Source organism: Clytia hemisphaerica, unplaced genomic scaffold, assembly GCF_902728285.1.
Source record: "Clytia hemisphaerica strain Z4C2 unplaced genomic scaffold, Clytia hemisphaerica genome assembly, whole genome shotgun sequence".
In the NCBI taxonomy this organism is placed as follows: domain Eukaryota; kingdom Metazoa; phylum Cnidaria; class Hydrozoa; order Leptothecata; family Clytiidae; genus Clytia; species Clytia hemisphaerica.
The window spans coordinates 78,978-100,921 of record NW_027103376.1 but is presented as its reverse complement, the minus strand read 5'-3'; the positions used below and the strand labels follow the sequence as shown (position 1 = coordinate 100,921).

Below are 21,944 nucleotides of genomic sequence, written 5' to 3'. Positions count from 1 at the left end.
CGCAACGTACTGGACTCAGCTTCAGTATTTATTTTAGTTCAATGCTTAGGTCCAAAAAATCATTTTTGAAGTCTCCAGACTGCTCCCAAGTCTAAGCCTCATTCTAGTGAAAAATTAGTGCTCAGAGCAGAAAAAACAACAAACTTCCGCAGTCGATATTTTACGTGGGAAGCCCAGATATATAGGACAGTATTTCGATGATTTTCACGGGTTCAACGGTCTGCCTTCTTGGCTACAGACAAAAAGAGAGGCGGTGAATCAGGGAAACTTTGATTTCTTATGTTGACACCTTCTTACACAAGTGATACTTTTATGGACCTACCTGTTTATAAAACGAATGATAAAAGTTTAATGAAGGCGAAACAATGTCGAAACAAAAACTGAATAATTTAAAATTTTGCACGTTGGTGCCAAAATTTTCTTTTCGAAAAATGAACTTTTTCATATTTAGCACACTGTAATTCTCCGTCTTTCTACAAAAAAAATTGGAAAAACTAATGAACAGATTTTTCACAAAGTCCAAAAAAAAACTATTTTTGGGCATTTTTGGGCCCAAAAAACTATTTTTTCGAAAAATGAGCTTTTTCATTTTAGCACACTGTAATTCTACGTTTTTGTACAAAAAATTAGCAAGAACTACTGAACAATTATTTTTGGGTATTAAATTTCATTTTTCGAAAATCGGGCTCTGTCATATTTTGGTACAGTTGACGCTCTCTAATTCGACGTTCTACTATTCGATAGGCTCCCTTATTCGATGAAATTTAAAAACCTCGTCAACTAGAAACTCTCATAAACGACGCTCCCTTATTCGATAAGCTCCCTTATTCGATGAAAATCGAATTGCCCTTGAAGATCGAATTGGAGAGCGTCAACTGTAATTACTATTTTGCACCTTTGCACCAAAAATCACAAAATTCCTATGATTCAATCCCGAGAAAAGTTGGTAAGAGACGAACAGACGAACGGACGAACGGACAAACACAGGTTAATTTATAGAACCTCCAGGTAGGTCCGAAAATTCACGTCAGAAGAAATTGGATTAGAAAATGGGGATCTGAAATAGACCATTAAGAATAAACACAAGACATTGAGATGAAAATCAAGCCATGAAATATAGTTTTCTTGTTCAATTCGTAATGAAAATGTTGAAGCAAATAAATACAACAGTTTGTATCAGTCTTGTCTATAAAACTTTCTTTTTAGGGAAAAACTGACCAATCAGAGAGTAATGAATGATAACATAGGCTGCTGCTCAACCTCTAGCCCAAGAGTTAAAAATAGAAAATATAGAGATCTATGAATGAGACTGGTGATAATACCAAACTGTGAGATTATGTAAATCCAAGCCCAGTTCTACAATCGTGGAGTGAAAAAAATGGCACTCAAAAAGAAGGTTCACTCGGGCCCACGGTTAAAGTTTTCTCGGAATTGCCCTATCAGCTAAGTCTTTGTAAAGTGTCTGCTAAATTAAACTTGAGCTTCCTGTTTTTCAAATTTTGCTGTCCTCTATTAACTCATCAGTTTCATTGACAATGATTCTCTTTAACGTCTTCAGTTCATGAACTCGTGTTTGTTGGCTCGAAAATTTGTCTTGTGGTTTTCGTAAACAACTCAACGTTACGATACTACGCAAAAAACGTCGAAAATCAGCGATAATTCTAGCGTAGACAAATACGTTGACAGTGTTATTAGATGTATATAAAAATCCAAGGAATAAATGTATACATGAAAACAAAGTGGGGTCACTGGTTTGAACAAGTTGAAGCACAACCATTTGTATAAGAACCATGAGTCGCCCTGGAAACACACATAAAACGTAAACCAAAATCAAGTTCTTAAGCGTCTTCAAAGCGAGGCGATTACGTCGCTGACATGACGTCATCGAATTCAACATGGCATCCATTTTGAGTCCACGAGACATCTTCCGATAAAAATAACACATGAGGGCGGCCGGTATGAAACAATCTAGGAAACGATTCGCGATACGATAGATTACTGCCACGGACGTTCTAAAAGACTGGATCCCATTGAAACACGTTTGACCGATGACTCTTGTTTCTCTAATAATCGGGAACAAAAACATGGCGGATACAAAACATATCAATACGGACAACAAGAGATAATGTTTCTTGTGTAAGCTTTTGTGAAACGGTTTCGAGATTCCGTGATAACGTTCGTAAGAGAGTAACACCAGACTCCAACATGATATCAACGGACATATATGTAATAGTACGGGATAAACAACGGTACACCCGAACGCTTTCAGTTTCCAAGGGTGATCGTAACTATGGTAATGATAAACAATGAGACAACTTCCAACACAGATCAGACAATCAACAAAGGCGATTTGAATGATGAGGTAATGGTATGACGTCATGGTTTTGAAATTTCGCTTATTAACGTTGATGAAATAAGCCATTATAAGAATGTTACCCAAAGCACCCAGAGCAAATAAAGGAGGTAATACGAAAGAACCAAAAATGTGTAAAACGTCTTTTGAAGTATGATTCATCATAGTTTGCGTGCCAGAAGTTCTTTTGGTGTCGAATCGGGATTTTAAATCTCAGTTCAGCTGGACATTAAAGATATGTATCACATCTCACTTTTGTTCGACCAAATTTTAGAAACTCTCTATTATTTCTTCTTTAACTTAAATCAAATGGGTTTTTATATTCTGTTTGTTGTGTAATATGATTGGTTAAATTCAGCATCAGTTCCCAAGGAACTTTCCAATGTCCAAAAATACTTTTTATGAAACTGCATCAATTAAAGTGGTATTTAAAATATCATATATAATTCACCAAAATTAATATTTCAATACCCAAATTCTTATTTGATACCACTTGAATTAGTGTCTTGTTACAATGGAGCTAACAATAGAAATTACAATTCAAATTTTCTTTAAAGATATAACTTGAAACCGATTCGATGTTTCCCAGGGGTCTTGCCGAACAGCATTCGAAGCGACCAGCTATCTTGCAAATTCGTAAGACAGTATTATTTACATTGGTTGCAAACTATCCTGTTTTCGAGACAGGATACGAAAACGATAAAAATGATTATTTTCTCGTCTCGGTACCAAATATATTATTGTGCAGCTGTAGAAAGAGTCAATATAAGGGGATTCCTGTTTCGATCAACTTCTACAAAAAGATAACGTGTCTTTTTGGTCTTTTCGGTTTTAACTCCGTGTCTCGTATAAATTTCCCGGTAGATATACTTTTTTTGGAATATGAGAAATTTCTTTGAATTCACAGAACCGATAAAAAAAGTTCACCGTTTTTTTAGTCTGAATAGGAAAGGTCAGAAGGGAATCGGTTAATTAGAGAGAATAAGTCTTAATGAAATATAATTTCAAGAAATAAAAAGTAGAAAAAAGGAAGTTTCAAAATTTATATTTTAGAATATTATTATTAAAACAAATTGCCCACGAAAATGAAGGTTCAATAATAGTTTTACGTTAAACGTGGGAATACAGAGGACAAAAAAACTAAATTTAAAAGAGTAGAGAAATTTTAAAAACGTTTTCTTTTTTGAAACTTGTTTGTGTGGGGGCTTTTCTAGGATCTAATGTAGTAGGCTACGTCATATCTTCCTTCATTTTGAGCTTAAGAATCCCACTTGGAGCTGTCTTTTGTTTAGACTATTATAATGTACGCTCAATTATCTAGAAATAAGCACTTTATCAGAAAACCAATTTAATAAGAGCGAAAGGGTCAACCATTGCCTAATTTTTAAAAGAAAACACGTTTTTTTAAACAACGCCTAAAACTGTTCTTATTTTGTGAGTATTTTTGGTGCGTTAAAATGTTCTTCAATTAGTTATACATTTTTGGCGTCAAAGCCTTACATTTTTATATACTTTTTCCAACAAACCTTATATATTTGGGATGTCAATCGATATTACATAACCTAAGGAGTTCATTATGATTTAGAAATTCTTTTGATTTAAACTCAAGGGAGACGAATATTATCAATGGTATCAGTTTTTTGAGTAGAAATCAAACTGTGCAAAATCATGTGATAGATGTATTTTGTTGAATCGACATAAATAGATTAGATTGTTACGGACTTAATTGTGTTGTTTTGGCAATTAACGCGAAGTTAATCGACTGGAGAATTGACTTATTGTTTTAATGTTCTTTTGTATTTCCCTTTTGTATAATTTTTATGACCTCTAGGGAATTTCGTGTTTTCGATAAAAAGTAATGTAATTTTCTTGAACTTTGAGCAATCAAAAAATATAACTGTTTTGAACTGTGATGTACACAGACGCTTGACTGCATTTTCTTGTGTGAGAAGTTTGCTGTTTTGGTCAACGTAACAAGTGGTATTTTTGCTCCATTGACATCGTTATATTTTATGCTCGTCGCAGAGGTGTGTCTGCTGTTCAACTATCAAACAAGTGTTTTGCAGTGATGATGCTGCTGTTTCAGTGAACCATCATTTTACTTCTATGTTGTAAGTATGGAATGGTGAGTATTCGGTAAAGGTAATCTTGTATCAATTTTTATTTGTTTTTCTGATATCTTGTGAGTCGCTTGAACTTTTGATTTTTTGAATTTTATTTTTTTTTTCGAAGGTTGGTCTACCTTCAGAAGGTCTGTGTACCTTCTTGGATTTTTGAGAGAATCTTTTTTTGTATACTGAGATTTTTGCGCTTCGTGGACCCGTGTGTCTGCAAGTGATTTTGATTTTTTGAATTTTTGTCTCTATACGGCAGCTTTCTGTCAAAATTTGGTCTTGGTGCTACACTTCCATTCATCTTTTTGGTGACTTGTTCACAGGTTTAACCTTGTTCCTCAGTTTTTGATAAAGGTTAAGTTCGATAATTTCATTTTCGTGATTAGCTTGTTCGATTAGAAATTCCTTTTGTGAGTTGTATGATAATTGTAATTGCAATTGTACAATAAACCTTGTTAATCACTTAAGTGTTGAAAAAGGTTATAGACTTATATTTAATTCTTTGAAATGTCAATGTATTCGGAACCTATTCCCTCCATTCGGAGGAGTAAAAGGCTTATTGAAAAACAGAAAAAACCACTTGCTGAATTTTTTGCAGAAAAACTTACGGCTCTGGAAACAGAACTGACTATGAAAATTGAGTATATAGATTCTCTCATGAAAGAGCCTTCAAATGCCGAAATTGTCCGACAAGAATTGAAATTAGTCGATAACATTTTTCTTGATATAACTTATAACCATCAAAAATTTAGTGCTGCTGTTGAAGATCCTACGAAGTACGAAACTCACTGGCTCGAGGACATTGATAAAAGAATTTTTGGTTTTAAAACTTTTGTTACGAGATGGGTTCGAAGCATTGAAATTCCTGCTGAAATTAACGAAACTAAGTCTAGGTCACGAAACTCTTCTTCTCGTTCTGGTTCAAGTTCTAGTTCCAGTTCTAAGAAATCTCATCGATCAAATGCGTCTTCTAATGCCAATAAATTGATTGAAGCTGAAGTCACTCTGGCAGTTTTAGAAGCTGAATCTGAATTTGAGAAAAATCAAGTGGTTCGTGACGCTGACAAAGAAAACGGTTTGGCAAAAGAAATTGCAAAGCAAAAGGCTAGAGTTCAAGTTTATAAAAGCCATTTTGAAAGTGGCAACAAATCTTTAAATCTTTCTAAAAGGTCTTTGAAGATTGAAAATAAACTTTCACCTTTTTCTGCTCCCTTCGTTCCTGACGGTACTAGACAAGAAGAATTGCCAGTGTCTGATTATAAAGTTTCTACTCCTTTTGTCAAAGATGTTGTTTTGCCTGAGTCAAATTCTAAGCCAAATGTTGTGTTTCAACCTAAAGCCTCTAAAACTTCTTCATCAAAACCTATTGTCATTTCTGAAGATTCTGCTGATAGATTGTGTGATTTATTGGATTCGCAGAGTGCTCCTGAAGTTTCGCTTGATGTTTTTGATGGTAATCCCTTGGAGTTTCACTTTTTCATGTCTTGTTTTGAAAGTGTTGTTGAGACCAAGATTCGTGATCAGAAAGCGAAGCTGATTCTTTTGATCAAGTATACATCAGGTGAAGCTAAGGAATTGATAAAGGGATGTATTCACAAGGATGGAGGTGACTGTTACAATTATGCCAAAGAATTGTTGCTCTCTCGTTTTGGTGATCCTTATAAAATTCTCATCTCTTATCGAAAAGAATTATCTTCTTTTAAGCATATTAAGTATGGTGATTCTTTTGAATTAAGAAAGCTTTATACTTTTCTTTTGAAATGTAGTCAACTTGTTACAGGAAAATATCGTTATTCGTTTGATAATCCTGAAAATATTGCTGTGATTGTTTCTAAGTTGCCAGTAGGTTTGAGAGAAAGATGGAATCGTGAATCGTTTTCTTTAAGGCTCAGAGAAAAAAGAGAGGCTGCTCTTAAAGATATTCTTGTGTTTGTTGAAAAGGAGGCTACTTTGGCAAGTGATCCACTCTTTTCAAAAGAAGCTATGGGCGAACGTGAAAACCTTGATAAGCCACAAGAAAGATCCGGTGGCGGGAAGAAACTTAGAAATTTCGGTGTGAAGATTCAGTGTGAGAATTGTAACTCTGATCATCCTCTTGAAAAGTGTCATTCATTCAAACGGTTGAAACCTCGTGAGAAATTCCAGCTGCTTTTGAAAAAACGTATTTGTTTTGCTTGTTTAGAAACTGGTCACAACTCGCATCGTTGCAAATCAAAAAAGCCCTGCAGCTTATGTAATGGTCGTCATGCTACTTGTTTGCATACCATCTTTGTGAAATCTGATACCGATTTGAAGTCTGATAGTGATAATAAGTCTTCTCAGTCTGAGAGAGATATAAAATCTGAAACTGCTGAAACGCATGGTTGTGTTAAGCCAAGCCCTAGTGTCATTCAGCCTGATGGAGTGAAAGTGAAGAAAAGTTTTACAACTGCTTGTTCGGATTCAATAAATATGTGTATTGTTCCAATTGTTGTGCGTCATTCTGACTCTAAGTATGATTTCAAAACTTATGCTCTGCTTGATTCGTGTAGCCAAGGCACTTTCATTCACCAAGATCTTCTTAGTCAATTATCTGTTCCATCCACTGAAACTAAGCTTGCTGTTTCTACTCTCACTGGCTTTGAATATACAAATTCTCATTTAGTGTCTAATCTTTCTGTAAAAGGACAGTATGGAAAGTATTCGTGTTGGATTGATTTGCCATCAGCTTATAGTCGTGATGATATTGATGTGATGAGTAATGAAATGGCAACACCTGAATCATTGAAGCGTTGGCCCTACCTGCAAGGAATCGTTAGTGAAGTCGGAAAGGTTGAAAGTGATGAAAAGGTTGGATTGATTATTGGTGCGAATTGTCCTAAGGCTTTAGAACCTCATGAAGTTATAAAGAGTGAAGGTGACGGTCCATACGCCTATTTGACGAAGTTAGGCTGGTGTGTTGTTGGTCCGAAGGAAGATGATACTCATCCAAATGTTTTATCTTGTCACAGAATTGGGGTTTCTGAAGTTGTTCAGAGATTTGTGCCAAAGAATCAGTTACATGATCATTCCATTGAAGATATGATGAAAAAATTGTATGAAATTGAACATGTCGATTTAATACCTGGGAATTTGCCTGATAAGGTTTCTCAAGAAGATTTGAAATTTCTTAAGATCATGGATGAACGAATCTCTTTTGAAAAAGGTCATTACATCATTCCTTTTCCATTTCGTGATGAAAAGGATTTACCTTCTAACAATAGGAATATGGCTATGAAAAGGTTAGAATCTTTGAAACGAAAGCTACAATTGAATTCTGAATTCAAATGTGATTACTTGGAATATTTTGACCTCATGCTCAAATCCAACTATGCTAGGAAAATCGATGATAGTGATATATCTGATGATGATTGTTGGTACATACCCCATCATGGTGTTTATCATCCAACAAAAAATAAGATTCGTGTTGTGTTTGATCTGAGTGCAAAGTGCAATGGTACTTCTTTAAATCGCTGTCTACTACAGGGTCCTGATTTGACAAATAAGCTTATTGGTGTCTTAACAAGATTTCGTGAAAACCCTGTTGCTGTGACCGGTGACATTGAAAAAATGTTTTACCAGGTGAAGTTACCTATTGTTGATAGAAAATATGTTAGATTTCTATGGTGGGAGGATGGTAACGTGGAAAATCCTATCTCGACTTATGAGATGACCGTTCATCCTTTTGGAGCCACCTCCTCTCCTAGTGTCTGTTCCTATGCTTTAAAAAGGACTGCTAAGGAAAACGAGTCTTTGTTTGGATCTGAAGCCAAATGTTCTGTTGAAAGAGATTTTTATGTTGATGATTTCTTAAAGTCTTATCCTTCTGTTGAAATTGCTCGTTCTTCTGTCAAGTCTATTTCTGACATGTGTATGAAAGGTAGTTTTCATTTGACTAAATTTGTAAGTAGTCATCCTGAATGTTTGAGTGAGCTTTCTTCAGATGATGTTAAATCTGACTCTGTTTCATACGATGTTCCATCGGATAAAGAGTTGACTGAAAAATTGTTAGGTGTGACCTGGGACATTAGCTCTGACAAATTCGTTTTCAAGATTAATTTGAAGTCTACTCCATCGACGAAGAGAGGAATGTTATCTACTTTAAGCAGTATTTATGATCCAATTGGTGTGTTATCTCCATTTCTGCTAGAGGGAAAACGTATTCTGCAAGGTCTTTCGAAGTACAGCTGGGATTCAGTTTTACAAGATGAAATTGCTAACAAATGGGAATCTTGGAAATCTTCTTTGCCTTGCATTGAATCTTTATCTTTGCCACGTCGTTTCAATCAAGGAGATAATTCCATTCGAAATGCTTCAGTACACCATTTTTCAGATGCTAGTGATGTTGGGTATGGTCATTGTAGCTATTTGCGTCTCATCGATGTGGCTGATAAGGTTCATTGTTCTTTTCTCTATGGTAGATCTAGAGTAGCCCCACTAAAAAAGGTTTCTACACCACGTTTGGAATTGCAAGCAGCAACTTTGTCATCCAATATGAATTCCTTCGTTGTGAAGGAGTTAGATTTGAAAATCGATCACCAATATTTCTATTCTGATAGTACAATAGTTTTAGGCTATATCAATAACGAATGTAAACGTTTTCGGTTATTTGTTGCAAATCGTGTGTCAATGATAACTTCCCATACTGAAAAGGTAGATTGGTATCATGTCGATTCTAAGTCAAATCCTGCAGACTGTGGTGCTAGAGGTTTGAGAGCCGGTAAGGATAGTGAAGATCTTTGGTTCAATGGTCCTAGCTTTTTACGTGAGTTGAATCTTCCTCTTGTTGAAGAATCTTTCCCACTGTCTGAAGATGATGTTGAATTGAAAGCAAACGTTTCCTGTTATGTGATTAAGAAGCCACTTGATAATCGTATTGTTTCTTATTTTGAAAGCAATATTTCTTCATTTGCCAAAATGAAACGTGTTTTAGCCTACATTCTTCTTTATATCAAAAGACTTAAGTTACGTAGGGGTAGAATTCATCAAATGAAGTTACGTCATCAATCTGACAAGGTGTACACCTTGACATCTCAGGATATTGCTGAGTCTTTTGTTTCTTTGGTAAAAATGGTCCAAACTCTTTATTTTGCTGAAAGCATCAACGCTGTGAAAACAGGTAGAAAGGATATAAAATTGTGTTCTCTGAATCCTTTTCTTGATCATAGAGGAATTTTAAGAGTTGGTGGTCGTTTAAAGCATTCAAGTTTGGCCTTTGATGAGAAACATCCTATTATTCTTCCGAAAGATTCACCTTTATCTGAAAAAATTGTTTTGTTTTATCATGAGAAGGTATTCCATGCTGGTAGAGGTATCACTCTTAATGCCATTCGACAAGCTGGTTTGTGGATTTTGCATCTGAATTCCTTATGTAAAAGGGTGATTTTTAATTGTGTTTCGTGTCGAAAGTTACGAGGAAAAACAGCTACACAATTCATGAGTGATCTCCCTTCTTTTCGAGTGGATTCTCATCCTCCATTTTCTTACTCTGGAGTTGATCTTTTTGGCCCTTATGAGATAAAGGATAGACGGTCTGTTGTAAAAAGGCATGGTGTAATTTTTACTTGTTTAGCATCTAGAGCTGCTCATGTTGAAACAGTGAACAGCCTTGAAACTGATTCCTTTATTTTGGCACTGAGAAGGTTCATGTCTAGAAGAGGGAGTGTGAAGTATCTGAGGAGTGATAATGGTACCAATTTTGTGGGTGCAGACAATGAAATGAAACGTGAACTTCAAAAGATGGATTGGGATAAAGTGAAGGATTTTCTCGTTGGCCAAGACTGTTCTTGGGTTGAATGGGAATTCAATCCACCAAGTGCTTCTCATCATGGTGGAGTTTGGGAACGCCAAATACGTTCTGCCAAACAAATTTTGAGTGGTATCCTATTAACCCATGGTAAAAGTTTGAATGACGAATCTCTGCGAACTTTGCTATGTGAAGTTGAGAATGTTTTGAACACTCGTCCTCTCACTGTACAATGTTTGAACGACCCCATGAGTCTGGCCCCTTTATCCCCTAGTAATTTGTTGACAACAAAATCTGATGTTGTCCTACCTCCTCCTGGAAATTTTGACGAACCATATGTTTTTTCTCGTAGGTATTGGAAGAGAGTACAACATCTGACAAACGAGTTTTGGCAACGTTGGAGAAAGGAATTTCTTACAACACTGCAATCACGAACGAAATGGTTATCATCAAAACGAAATTTCAAACTGAACGACATTGTGCTACTCAAACCCGACAACGAATACATAACGAGAAACAAATGGCCATTGGGTAGAGTGACAAAAGTTTTCAAAGGCAGTGACAATCGAGTACGATCCCTTTCAATCAAGACAAAGGACAGCGAATTGGAACGACCAATTACGAAAGTGGTTTTACTATTACCGGAGGATTCCCCGCCATTGGTTCAAGACCCAAATATGGGCTCTTGAGGGGAGCCATGTTACGGACTTAATTGTGTTGTTTTGGCAATTAACGCGAAGTTAATCGACTGGAGAATTGACTTATTGTTTTAATGTTCTTTTGTATTTCCCTTTTGTATAATTTTTATGACCTCTAGGGAATTTCGTGTTTTCGATAAAAAGTAATGTAATTTTCTTGAACTTTGAGCAATCAAAAAATATAACTGTTTTGAACTGTGATGTACACAGACGCTTGACTGCATTTTCTTGTGTGAGAAGTTTGCTGTTTTGGTCAACGTAACAAGTGGTATTTTTGCTCCATTGACATAGATGGAAGTCTATTTACTTTCGTCACGCGATCTGGTTTAATAGCATACTTTATTTCCTCAAATAAATTACTTATTTTAACGCCCCCTCGAATAAGCACCTACTTCGAATGAACACCACCTCAAAGAAGGGGCGTTTATTTGACAAGTAGTTTCAACGAAATGACATATACACCGAATTTTGATTAAATCTCGATTGGCGCCGATTAATTAAAATTAAATTTTATATCTTAATCAATTTAAATTTAAATATACAGAATAACATTGGGTTATAAGTTAAGTAAAGCAACTCCGCTCTAATTTAAAATTAGAAGTAAAAAAATTACTGCATGAATTCAGGTAATTTTGAGCAAATTCGGTTAATCTTTTCAATTCATAGGCTCATTTCTTTCAAAAATGTCAGCCTAAATATTCTTATAAAGTGCGTTCTAATAAAAGAAGTGTGTACCTTTATTGGAAGATCCATTTAAAGTTGACATTGATTTCTTCTCTTTTGAGGTAGATTTCAAATGATTCGATGAAGTTCTTGTTGGTTGGATTGTAGAATCTATATAACGAACATGAGAGAAATTTGACTTTCGACCTAAGAAGTTGATGAGTTGACGAGTTAGAAATGTTAAGGCATTGTGAGTTATAGTTCGTTTAAGTAACTGCCCCCAGATAAGATTCGTTTTTTCAGCCAAAAAATTTTTTTTTTCTGAAAATCTGATTGACAAAATTTTACCTATTCTTTCATGCAAAAGAAGTGAAAAATTTAATGATCCAATTTTTCACCAAGTCCAAAAATTTTACTCAAAAACTCTCATTGTGGCTATCACCATATTGCACCTTGGTACCAAAAATCAAATGATTCCTATGATTCAATCCTGAGAAAGGTTTACTAACAGACGAACGAACAGACGAACACAGCTTAATTTATAGGAGGTGGGTCCAAACAGTAAAATTAACTGTTTTTAATACAGAGTGTCAGGGAAGAGAGGAAAAAATCAAAACAGATACAAAGTAGCAATTTCGTGTTTCTCTCATTTTCTATTGTTAATATGTAAATATCTAAAGCACACAAAATAACTGATCCTTTTTTCAGGACACCCTGTAGTAAATATCATTAGAATTTTAAAATCAACTTATGAAACAATGAATTCCCAACAGAAATTAAAAGAATTCTTACCTGGGGGTAAGAATCTGTTATTCTTTGAGTAACCATTCAATTTTCGTTTATCATGAAGAGCATGTTCAATGCGATTCTTGTCATCCAACAATTCATCCCTAAAAAGAGAAAGAAGGACACGGATTTACAGGGGAACTAAAATCCGTTCATTCAAAAACTTTTCTAACAAACAGTATTGAGCAAATTTATCGCAGAGATCCCACTGGCATTTTTGAAAAAACATGCATGAAAAAATGCCAAAAGAGCAGAAAAAAATGCTAAATAATGCTAATTTTAAATGGAAAAACATGAAAAACATGCTAAAAAGTAGAGTTATTAATCAATTAATCAAGTCCCCATGTTTCCCGTACCTAAAAACAGTGATGAAGACATGATGAGAAATCGATTAACAATTTTACCTTAGTTTCCCTGAATTTTCTGACTAATTGAGGTATATACTGTATAACTCGTACAGCTTGTAAGGTACAACACTCGTACAACAGTGCCAACAGTCTCTTTTTCTGGTGAAAATTGCCTCAATATCACAAACATAAGTAGAAATCATTTCACTTGGAATTTATTAATCAATCAAATGATGCAATTTAAAATGTAGCCCGCCATGGTTTGACAATAGGGAAAGTTTATGATTTTCAAGATGCAAAAAAGTGTCTTTTCAAGGGTTTCCACCAAACCAAACAGAAAATAACTGATTGAAATGTAGGAACAATATAACTAAGAATCAGAAAAATGTACATAAGGCAAATTTTAGCTTTAGTTCCTGAAAAAACCAAGGTTGGCCCCAAGGAGAAATATTTAAAAATCATGTATATCCAGACACTAGAATACAAGCTATAATGCAAGAGACATTTTAAAAATTAGTACTTTAATAAAAAAAACCTGTGTTTTGACAATATCATGGACCTGTTTAAACCCTGGAAGAATAATGAGGTGGTTCAGTAACATGTGGTTTTGACAAAACTTCCAAATATTGGCTACTTGTTTTATAAAGTAGAGCTTGAACGGAGAAAAACATAGTGTGCAGAGGGATCTAAACCCCCTATTTTTATTTCATCCCCCCTATATGTGTATCCCCCTATTTAAAATTTTTTTTTGAACCCTTGCTATTGACAGCAGCAGTCCACCAGTCATTCAAAACCGAAAACATTGAAATTTGTATTAAAAATTATATGAAAAAAAGAGTTTAACATGGTGCCGCAGGCAAAGATGTAGCTATCTACACTTGTTTTTTAGTTGTGCCACGCCAAATATCTAAATCAATATAAATATGATAGATATTTTGACCAAAAGTTGTTATCCCCTCTATTTCTACTGGACCCCCCCCCCCCCCCCTAAAATCTTAAACCACCCATTTTTTTCGGAAAATCTTCTACCTCCCTATAAAGCATTGGAAAAGATGGATCCCCCCTGCCAGACACATCCTTGTTTTATTTTAACATTTCTGTCAATGATATTTATTGAAAACTTAAGATAATATTTAACGTTGTCCACCATGGTTGGGCAAGTGAGAAAATTTTAGAATTTTGGGGAGGGGGTGAAAGTGCTATTTTGAGCTATCTTTAATGAATCTGAATATCAGGACAGAGAAGAGACAATATAAACAAAATTCCCTGATGTTTTTCTGAAAAACATGCCAAAATGATCCAAAACATGCTAAAAACCATGAAAAATGCCAAATTTGAAAAAATCATGAAAATCATGAAAAACATGCCGATTGGGATCTCTATGGTGCTATCGATATCTTTACTTGCAAAGTAAAATATCTGGTTAATATCATGCGTATGACCGATTATCTTTAAATAGAACCGAAATTGAGTTGAAACTCTTTTACAAATGTCTCTCAGATAGTCTGAATAAATCTGTCGAATTCAGGATATTCACTACTGAAATGACAAAATTATGTAACTTTCTACCTTTTTTCTTGCAAAAATCCTTCACTTGCAACCAATGAAGTGTTACAAAAATTACGTAATGTCAGAAGACATTAGAGGGGTGAATATCCTGAATATGATTATGAAGCTTTGTAAATAGTGACCCTCCCAGCGATTTGGGGTGAATGCATGAATGGGCTTTTATTGTTGCATGAATACATGAAAATTGAATAAAATATGCGTGAATTGAAAAAACCTCGGTGAACGTGAAAATCCACTCTTATGGATTGCGTAAATGTGTGAATCTGCGCTTTTTTCGTGAAAATTTTCTCTTTTCCACCAATTATGTGGGCATTCCCATGATTTTCAAATGTTTTCCTATTTTTCCCAAAAAAATGTCCTGATTTTCTGAAAAATCGGGTTTGCATTAAACTCGAGAAAAATTTGCATGAATGTGTGAGTTTTGATAAAAATGTGTGAATACTTAACCCTATTCGGCCTAGGAGGGGGGGGGGCTCTTTCTGTTCGGAGGTCAAACTATTGGTAATAGCTCCTGAAATAATAGAGCTTTTGCCTTGAAATTTTCTGTAAATTCCTAACTTTTATTTATTTTCAAAATTAAAAAATTTGACACCTGAAAATTTTCACACCTTGAGCATGATGACATTTCTGACAGTAAGGTGTCACAAAAATTGACACTAAATTTCCAATACAAATTTATTTTTAATGTCAAATATATCGTTTAAACCGTAATTTATCGAATATTTAGGATAAAATAAGCATTTTAAACTCAGGCAACTTTTTTCTAAAGCTTTTGTTAGAATACAATAGCTGTTTATAAGAACAAAGGAAATTTCCGGTTTTTGCTCACTTTGGGCATGATGAGTGACGTCATCAAAAAAAATTTTTGTCAAAAGTTACCTTACTTGACAAGGATCTTGTGTGCCAAATTTCATCCAAAAAGACCAACTAGATCAAAAGTTAAGGGGTGGTACAGGAAAAGCCCCCCCCCCCCTAGTTCTGAACCGCCCCTAAAAGCCTAGGTTGAATAGGGTTAAGGGTCCCCTTGGTGGGAGGGGCTCCTTCATTAACCCAGTAAAAAGGCACTCACATAGCTCTTCTCATTTCCTCCACTTTATTGACGACTGAGGATAACATGTTCTCCAAGTCTTCAATCTAAAGAAACAATTGAAGGATTTTTTGAAACACAAGGCTGTAGGACGTGGTTGCCACTGTATAAAAAATTAAAAGACTTACAGCCACGGGAGGGAGGTACTTTCATATGCATGTACCTCAATAAACGGATGATATATCCTTTGATCAAAGATCAATTCTTGATGATTTCTGTTCCTCGATCAAGGGCCATTTTTTTAATTTCCGTTTTCCCTAGAGTGGGTGTAACTAACAACATAAAATTTGGCTAGGTCAAAGCTATTGGACTCTCCCATAGAATATATCCTTCTTTATGGCTTGCAAACATGGCCCATCACACGTAAATTAGAAAAAAAACTTGACAGAACACACAAAAGACTTCTAAGAAGAGTCAAAAATATTTCTTGACACAATCACCACACCAAAAACTTAATCAATTGTTGTTCCCTTACATAAATACCATCCATCTTATCTTAAAGGTGCCTTTGTGAGTCATTAGAAGTCACCTTATCCCTTGATATCCCTTATGCCTTAATTATCACCACATTGAAACTGCCACGTGTGACCGTAATTCTTGGCGCCAAAGAGTAAAACCCATTATCTCAACAGTCAAACAGTCAAAAGATGATGATGAAGATCTATCAAAAAGTTAATTATTCAAAGAGGGAATGTTCTATTAAAATTTGATTAAATCTAATTGTAACTTACAGATTTTGTCGATAGAAATGTATCATTTCCATTGCATATGTCTCTGGAAAAAAATTCAGCGAAAAGTTAAACTTTTTTCTAAACATAATACACCTATCAACCCTTAACGCTTTTGAGGAGACTGGTAACGAAAATACAAGGAAAATTCTTCCTGATGACGGTATCGAAAACGCAAGCGCAAGAGAGCTCTTATGAAAATTGTAAAAGGTTTTATTTTTACATACTCATAGGTTCCAAATAAACGCCCCCCCCCGCTTGTTAATTTTTCGAAAATTTTCCAGCACCCCCGGACCTTATTAGGACCTCCCCCGTTTATTAATTTTTAATAATATTTTCAGCTGTCAAAGAGATGGCCTCTTATTTTGCTCTGAAATAGCCTGATTTTAGCCTCTATTTACCTTATTTTTGGGTTTTCAGAAGTAAAATTTCCAACCCTTCTGGCAATTAGGTCCCCCCTCGTTTATTGAAATTTCGAAAATTTTCCAACTCCCCGTTTATTCGAACCCCCCTCCGTTTATTTGGAACCTAAGAGTAGGTGTTCCCGTTTCATATTAAGCAAATATTTCATATCAGGTTAGTGTCTACCTATTGTTATATTGTGCTGAATAAACAAAAAACTGTTTTTCTTTTCCTCTTTCTGACCAATCTTGCTCCACATCCGTGTCAAATCAATGTGAAAAAGCTTGTAAATTAAAATTGATGAATAAGCAAACGATATCACTCTTTATTTAAAAACAAAACCTTTAAGTTATTCGAATGCTAAAAATAGTATGCACACTACCGCGTGAATTTGTTGGTTTGTTTTAGAGGTAGCACTTAAAAATGCCGTGCGCCGAGAACAAATGTTCCTTGTAAGTTCATTACCAGTCTCCAAAAATGCTGAGCGCGCCGCTAAGGGTTGGTAGGTGTGTAAGATCAGCTGTTTTTTTTATTGTTGAAAGATCCAAACAAATAATTGATTACTTCTTTTGACTTGATGGAGAATTCAGTCAAAAAAATAAGTGCAGTAAAAGCTTAAAACACTACATTCTCTCCTGTGTTAAGTACAATCATGGTTGAAATATATTGATTATTGTGAACTTTGGTTGTTTGAACCATTTTTTGTTCATTTGAAAGACTTCCAGGCTATATTCTGAGACTTATTGGACTATTTTTGAACTTTTGGTCTTAAGTCTCATGTTAAAACTCAGAGTTAAAACTCTACCCTTCGAACCTACTTTAGAGCACTTACAAATCGATTGTGGTTTTAAAACTTCCCGGTGAACTTCCCTTTTTTCTCAAATATTATGACCTTGATTGTAGTACACCCTTTGAGAGACTTCAAGAAATTCTAAGAATTACCATTTTGAAAAACCTAAAGACAAAAGTTCACAACAACAAAAGTGAATCAACACAGGGTTGCAGAGTTGGTCAAATTTAATCTTCAAGTGTTATCACTGAAGTTATTTTACTTACGACGATTGAGAATCATTTCTTTGTCGTGAAGAGGAGTTAGGAGAAATCATTGATGGTGAACAAGGAATATCATCATCCCCGTCTTGGATCATACCCAAGTCTAAGTCATCATTGGTGAACAGAGGTGGTGAACCAGGAAAATTATTTTCTTTTTCTATTTCCTTGGCAGCTTCTTCTTCGCCTGATTAAAGAAAAGTAAATGTTATCATGTTATCAAGTAGTAATATCTAAGAATGAAACAAGATGAAGATTGATAACAGTGTAAAAATATTATAAAAAAACCTCACAAATTTTAGAATATATAAAAAACATGACTATCGCTTTAAAGCTAAAATAGAATAGATATAAGTAAACAAAATTCTTAGACAAACTAATGTTTACTAGTTCAACAATATGTGAATGGAAAATCAACCTTTGTCAGTATCTTGAGTGGTGGGTACAATTCCATCTGTGTACCGGTTATTACCAAACATTTCTAGTTCTTCATCATTTATATTGAAGCTTGTATCATCCTGAAAATGTGAAAATTAATTTTCAGATTAGAATTACCACAATTCAGCTAAGGCCATCAAAAATTGGTTGTGTTACATTGTATCAGATGCCTTATTTAATAAAATTGTGATTTCTAAAAACTTTGTGGCCCCAGACGTCGTCAAAGTAATGCTGTTTTTTCTCAATTTTGCAATTAGTTTTATGATGTGTTAATCATTTTTAACCAGGGGATTAGACTATTCGTTTTTATATCAAAAAAGACAAAAACTGTTGCTTTTTAATGAAACATTAACCCACTAAACAGTCCCGCAAGAGCTAAAATCGTTAGCGGAAACAAAAATACTGCAAAAAAAGCTTCAGGCACGAACAGCTATTATTATATAGATTATTATGGAGGCTATTTGAACACTTCACTTTACCTACCACAGCCCTGACAAAGCTAACAAATAAAATAGTTTAGGATTGGTTATAAAAATCTTACAAGATTGAACGAAGGAAATTCTTCAATCTCATCATTGCCTGCAAATTAAACAAAATTATTGAAGTCAAGTAATGTAATTCAGATAAAGTTTGTAATAAATTTTAATGTTGACTCCAAACTTGTTTCAAATCCAAAAAAACTTTACAGGAAACTATATTAAAAACGGTTTGTGTAAACCGCAGGTTACAGGTCACAGGTTACAGGTTACAGGTTACAGGTCAGTGATGACAGGTCGACTCTAATCAATGTCATTGCAGAGGAAAATGTTTGGAAAAATTATCAAAAACATAATTCTCAAGCAATTTCATCCATATAAAACCATTTCAAACATCAAAATTAACCATGTGCTTTTTTTATCGATCTTTCGCAGTTTGCACCGTGTATAACGCAGACCAGAAAATATTTGAAACCATATTATACGTATAACAGGGATATTACATATTGTAATGTTTGTAATGTTATATGATGGTTACATATAATAAAACACATCGCTCTAAAACTACCTTCTCAGAGAACTCACGAGCATCTGATTGGTGTAATTTTATATCCAGCCATATTGTTATCATCACATTCAGTATGCTAAATATTTTTGGTGTTTTTCTCTTTAAGACATGATATTTTGTGATTCTGTCAATATTTTTGTCAAAAATTGTCATTAAGTCATTAAAATAACAATTGAATGATTAATTAGTTCCATCCTTCTAAAACCACTCTCTTAGGGACCTCACAAGCTTCTGATTGGTGCCGTTTTATATCCATTCACACTATCAACATCACATTCTGTATTATAAAATTTTTTCGTGTTTTTGTCTTTTCTTGCATCAGATTTTATGATTCTGTTAATATTTTTGTCAAAAATTGTCATTAAGACATTAAAATAATAACTGAATAATTAATTAGTTCCATCCTTCTAAAACCACTCTCTTAGGGACCTTGCAAGCTTCTGTTTGGTGCCATTTTTTATCCATTCACACCATCCACATCACATTTTGCATGATAAATATTTTTTGTGTTTTTGTCTTGTGAGGCATCATATTTTATGATTTTGTCATTATTTTTGTAAGTAAGTGTCACTAGGTTGTTATTCTATTCAATTGTCATTTTATAATATCTAAATAACATGTATTACTTTTTTGTAATTTAATGCGTTATGTTATGCTCAGTTCAGTACCTTGAAAACATGTACTCTAGAGGAAAGTACTCTTTGTCTGAAAGGGAGTACTTATGGAATGAACGTTTAAGAGGTGTCTTGAATATCCAGAAAACGTTGAAAAGTTAATTTGATAGTTTGATTATTTTGATTTTGTCCTTATACTTCGTCTCATTTTATCATTTTACTTGCACTTTTATTAATAACCTAATTTTTATTTATTTTTAGAACACTAAATAATTACTGATGATGATATTAATATAATCGAAACATGTTTAAAAATAAAAATTAACATTACTCCTGTCAAGTTCGTTCGACTATGTCTTGCTATTAACTTATTAATGCGTTATGTATTGATGTTATGTTATGTATATGTTATGATCTTATTATCTTTTTTCCGGTCTGCACTTTGTTGACCTGTAACCTGTAACATGCGACCTGTAACCTGCGGTTTACACAAACCGTATTAAAAAGGTGAAATATTATGAGCATTTACTTCTTACCAATAGCTTGATCCCTCATAGGGCTTGTAACAATTCTCACATCCCTCTCTTTAGGTTTATTGGAATTTGAGATAAACTTTTTCTTTGTTGTGGTAATGAAACTTCCATTTGTTTCGTCACTTTCATCTTCTTCACTGTCGACCAAAGAAACTTTTGAAGCCTAGAGAAAACAGAAATCCTTTTTATAATCATATAATAATGACGACTTTTTTACATAGCTTTGTAAATGTTTTTGTAATCTTCAGATAATCTCAAGAATATGTGAGGAAGCAAAATAAGTAATTTTGTGAAATTTGGACCGAAACTATTAAAAAGATCAAATAAAAGAGTCTGATACACGAAAAGAGATGAAGAGCAAAAAGTATTATAAAAGTATTTTACCGCCTTAGATGTTGATGTGGATGATGAGTTTACCAGCCTTCGAAATGTAAAACCTCTGCAAAAAACAGAAACAATTTTAACATTAAAATCAAAAACAAGTGTCATTAACCCAAATTAACAGTTGTTTTTCTTATTCCAATTTATTATAAGTTCAAACTATTCTTGGCCTTTTCCTAATAACTACTATGTTGTTGGGGTTGTACAGTTACTCTGCAATCAAAAATCATTTACCAGAGGGTGATATAAGTTCAGTTTGTACTTTTGGAAAGAGCTCCAGACTTTGAAAAATTGATGTGATATTGACAATCTGAGGAAGCTACATCAATTTTTTAGATTTTGATACTATCCTTTGCTATACTTGCAGGCCTGGCCATGTATGGCATGCTATTGCATTTGCACACGCTGACAAACACCTAAATTGGTTTGCAAGTATTAAAATAGCACTCCTAAAATATATAAGAATGTACAAAATCCCTTTTGCAAGGGCTGATAGCACGCCATAATCTATGAAATATTTTTCAAAGGTATTGTTCACGGCCAGGCAGGGGGGGGGGTCAGTGTACTAGAAGGCGGCATGTATGTGTACTACAAGGTATTTTTCAAAACTTGACACTCACCCACCCCTGAAGTACACCATAGTACATGGAAAAATCCCAAAACCACCCCATACCCCCTATTTACTACCCAGGTAGTACCTGGTAAAAAACCAAAACCACCCCATACCCCCCATTTACTACCGGGTACTACCTTGAAAAATCCGGAAAATAGAGAAACTTTTTTCCAAAAATCGGGAAATCAGGAAAACTTTTTTTCGGAAAATCGGGAAATCGGGAAATTGGGAAAACTTTTTTCCAAAAATCGGAAAAACAGGAAAATTTTTCTCAAAAATCCAAAATGGGTGAGAAATCAAACTTTTCAAAAATTACGTGAGACCATGTAGAAATGCACGAGTCTCACACCCAATGCGTGAGAGTTGGCACCTCTAATGTATGAATGTTGAATGTTTGAATTCAAATGTTCGAATGTTTACATTGACTCGATAAACCTTCATTTCAGTGGGATCTGGTAGGATTTCAATTCATTCCAAGAAGTTTGGAAGAATGATCTTGGACAAACTTGGCTTGATCAATTTATAATAGAACAACTTTACATTTCTATTTTAGCAGATAATTTCTTAACCTTTTTGTTTCCACACTGTTAACATCGATTTTGGACCCAACACCCCTATTTTGGTACACAGGAAGACAGGAACCCGTCTGCATATTTCTTTTAAATCTGATGAATACTTGACGGGTCAGAGCTGTGAGTCCGATTTTGGCCTCAAAAAAATTACTGTGGGAAATTCGAATTTAGCGCTGTCCTCACTTACT

The 21,944-nt window shown here is 34.5% G+C and overlaps 1 protein-coding gene across 1 annotated transcript in view; it reads right to left on the bottom strand.

Moving 5' to 3' along the window:
* The window catches only part of LOC136824322 (recQ-like DNA helicase blm-1), a 35,102-nt gene that overhangs the window by 12,528 nt on the left and 630 nt on the right, over positions 1-21,944 (bottom strand). Inside the window, exons 2-10 of the mRNA XM_067080481.1 lie at positions 20,575-20,629; positions 20,194-20,353; positions 18,541-18,578; positions 17,980-18,079; positions 17,568-17,748; positions 16,113-16,155; positions 15,364-15,428; positions 12,385-12,482; positions 11,665-11,763 (exon numbers count right to left, since the gene is read on the bottom strand). Of these exons, the coding sequence (XP_066936582.1) occupies positions 11,665-11,763; positions 12,385-12,482; positions 15,364-15,428; positions 16,113-16,155; positions 17,568-17,748; positions 17,980-18,079; positions 18,541-18,578; positions 20,194-20,353; positions 20,575-20,629 (839 nt within the window). The remainder of the gene's footprint in view (positions 1-11,664; positions 11,764-12,384; positions 12,483-15,363; positions 15,429-16,112; positions 16,156-17,567; positions 17,749-17,979; positions 18,080-18,540; positions 18,579-20,193; positions 20,354-20,574; positions 20,630-21,944) is intronic.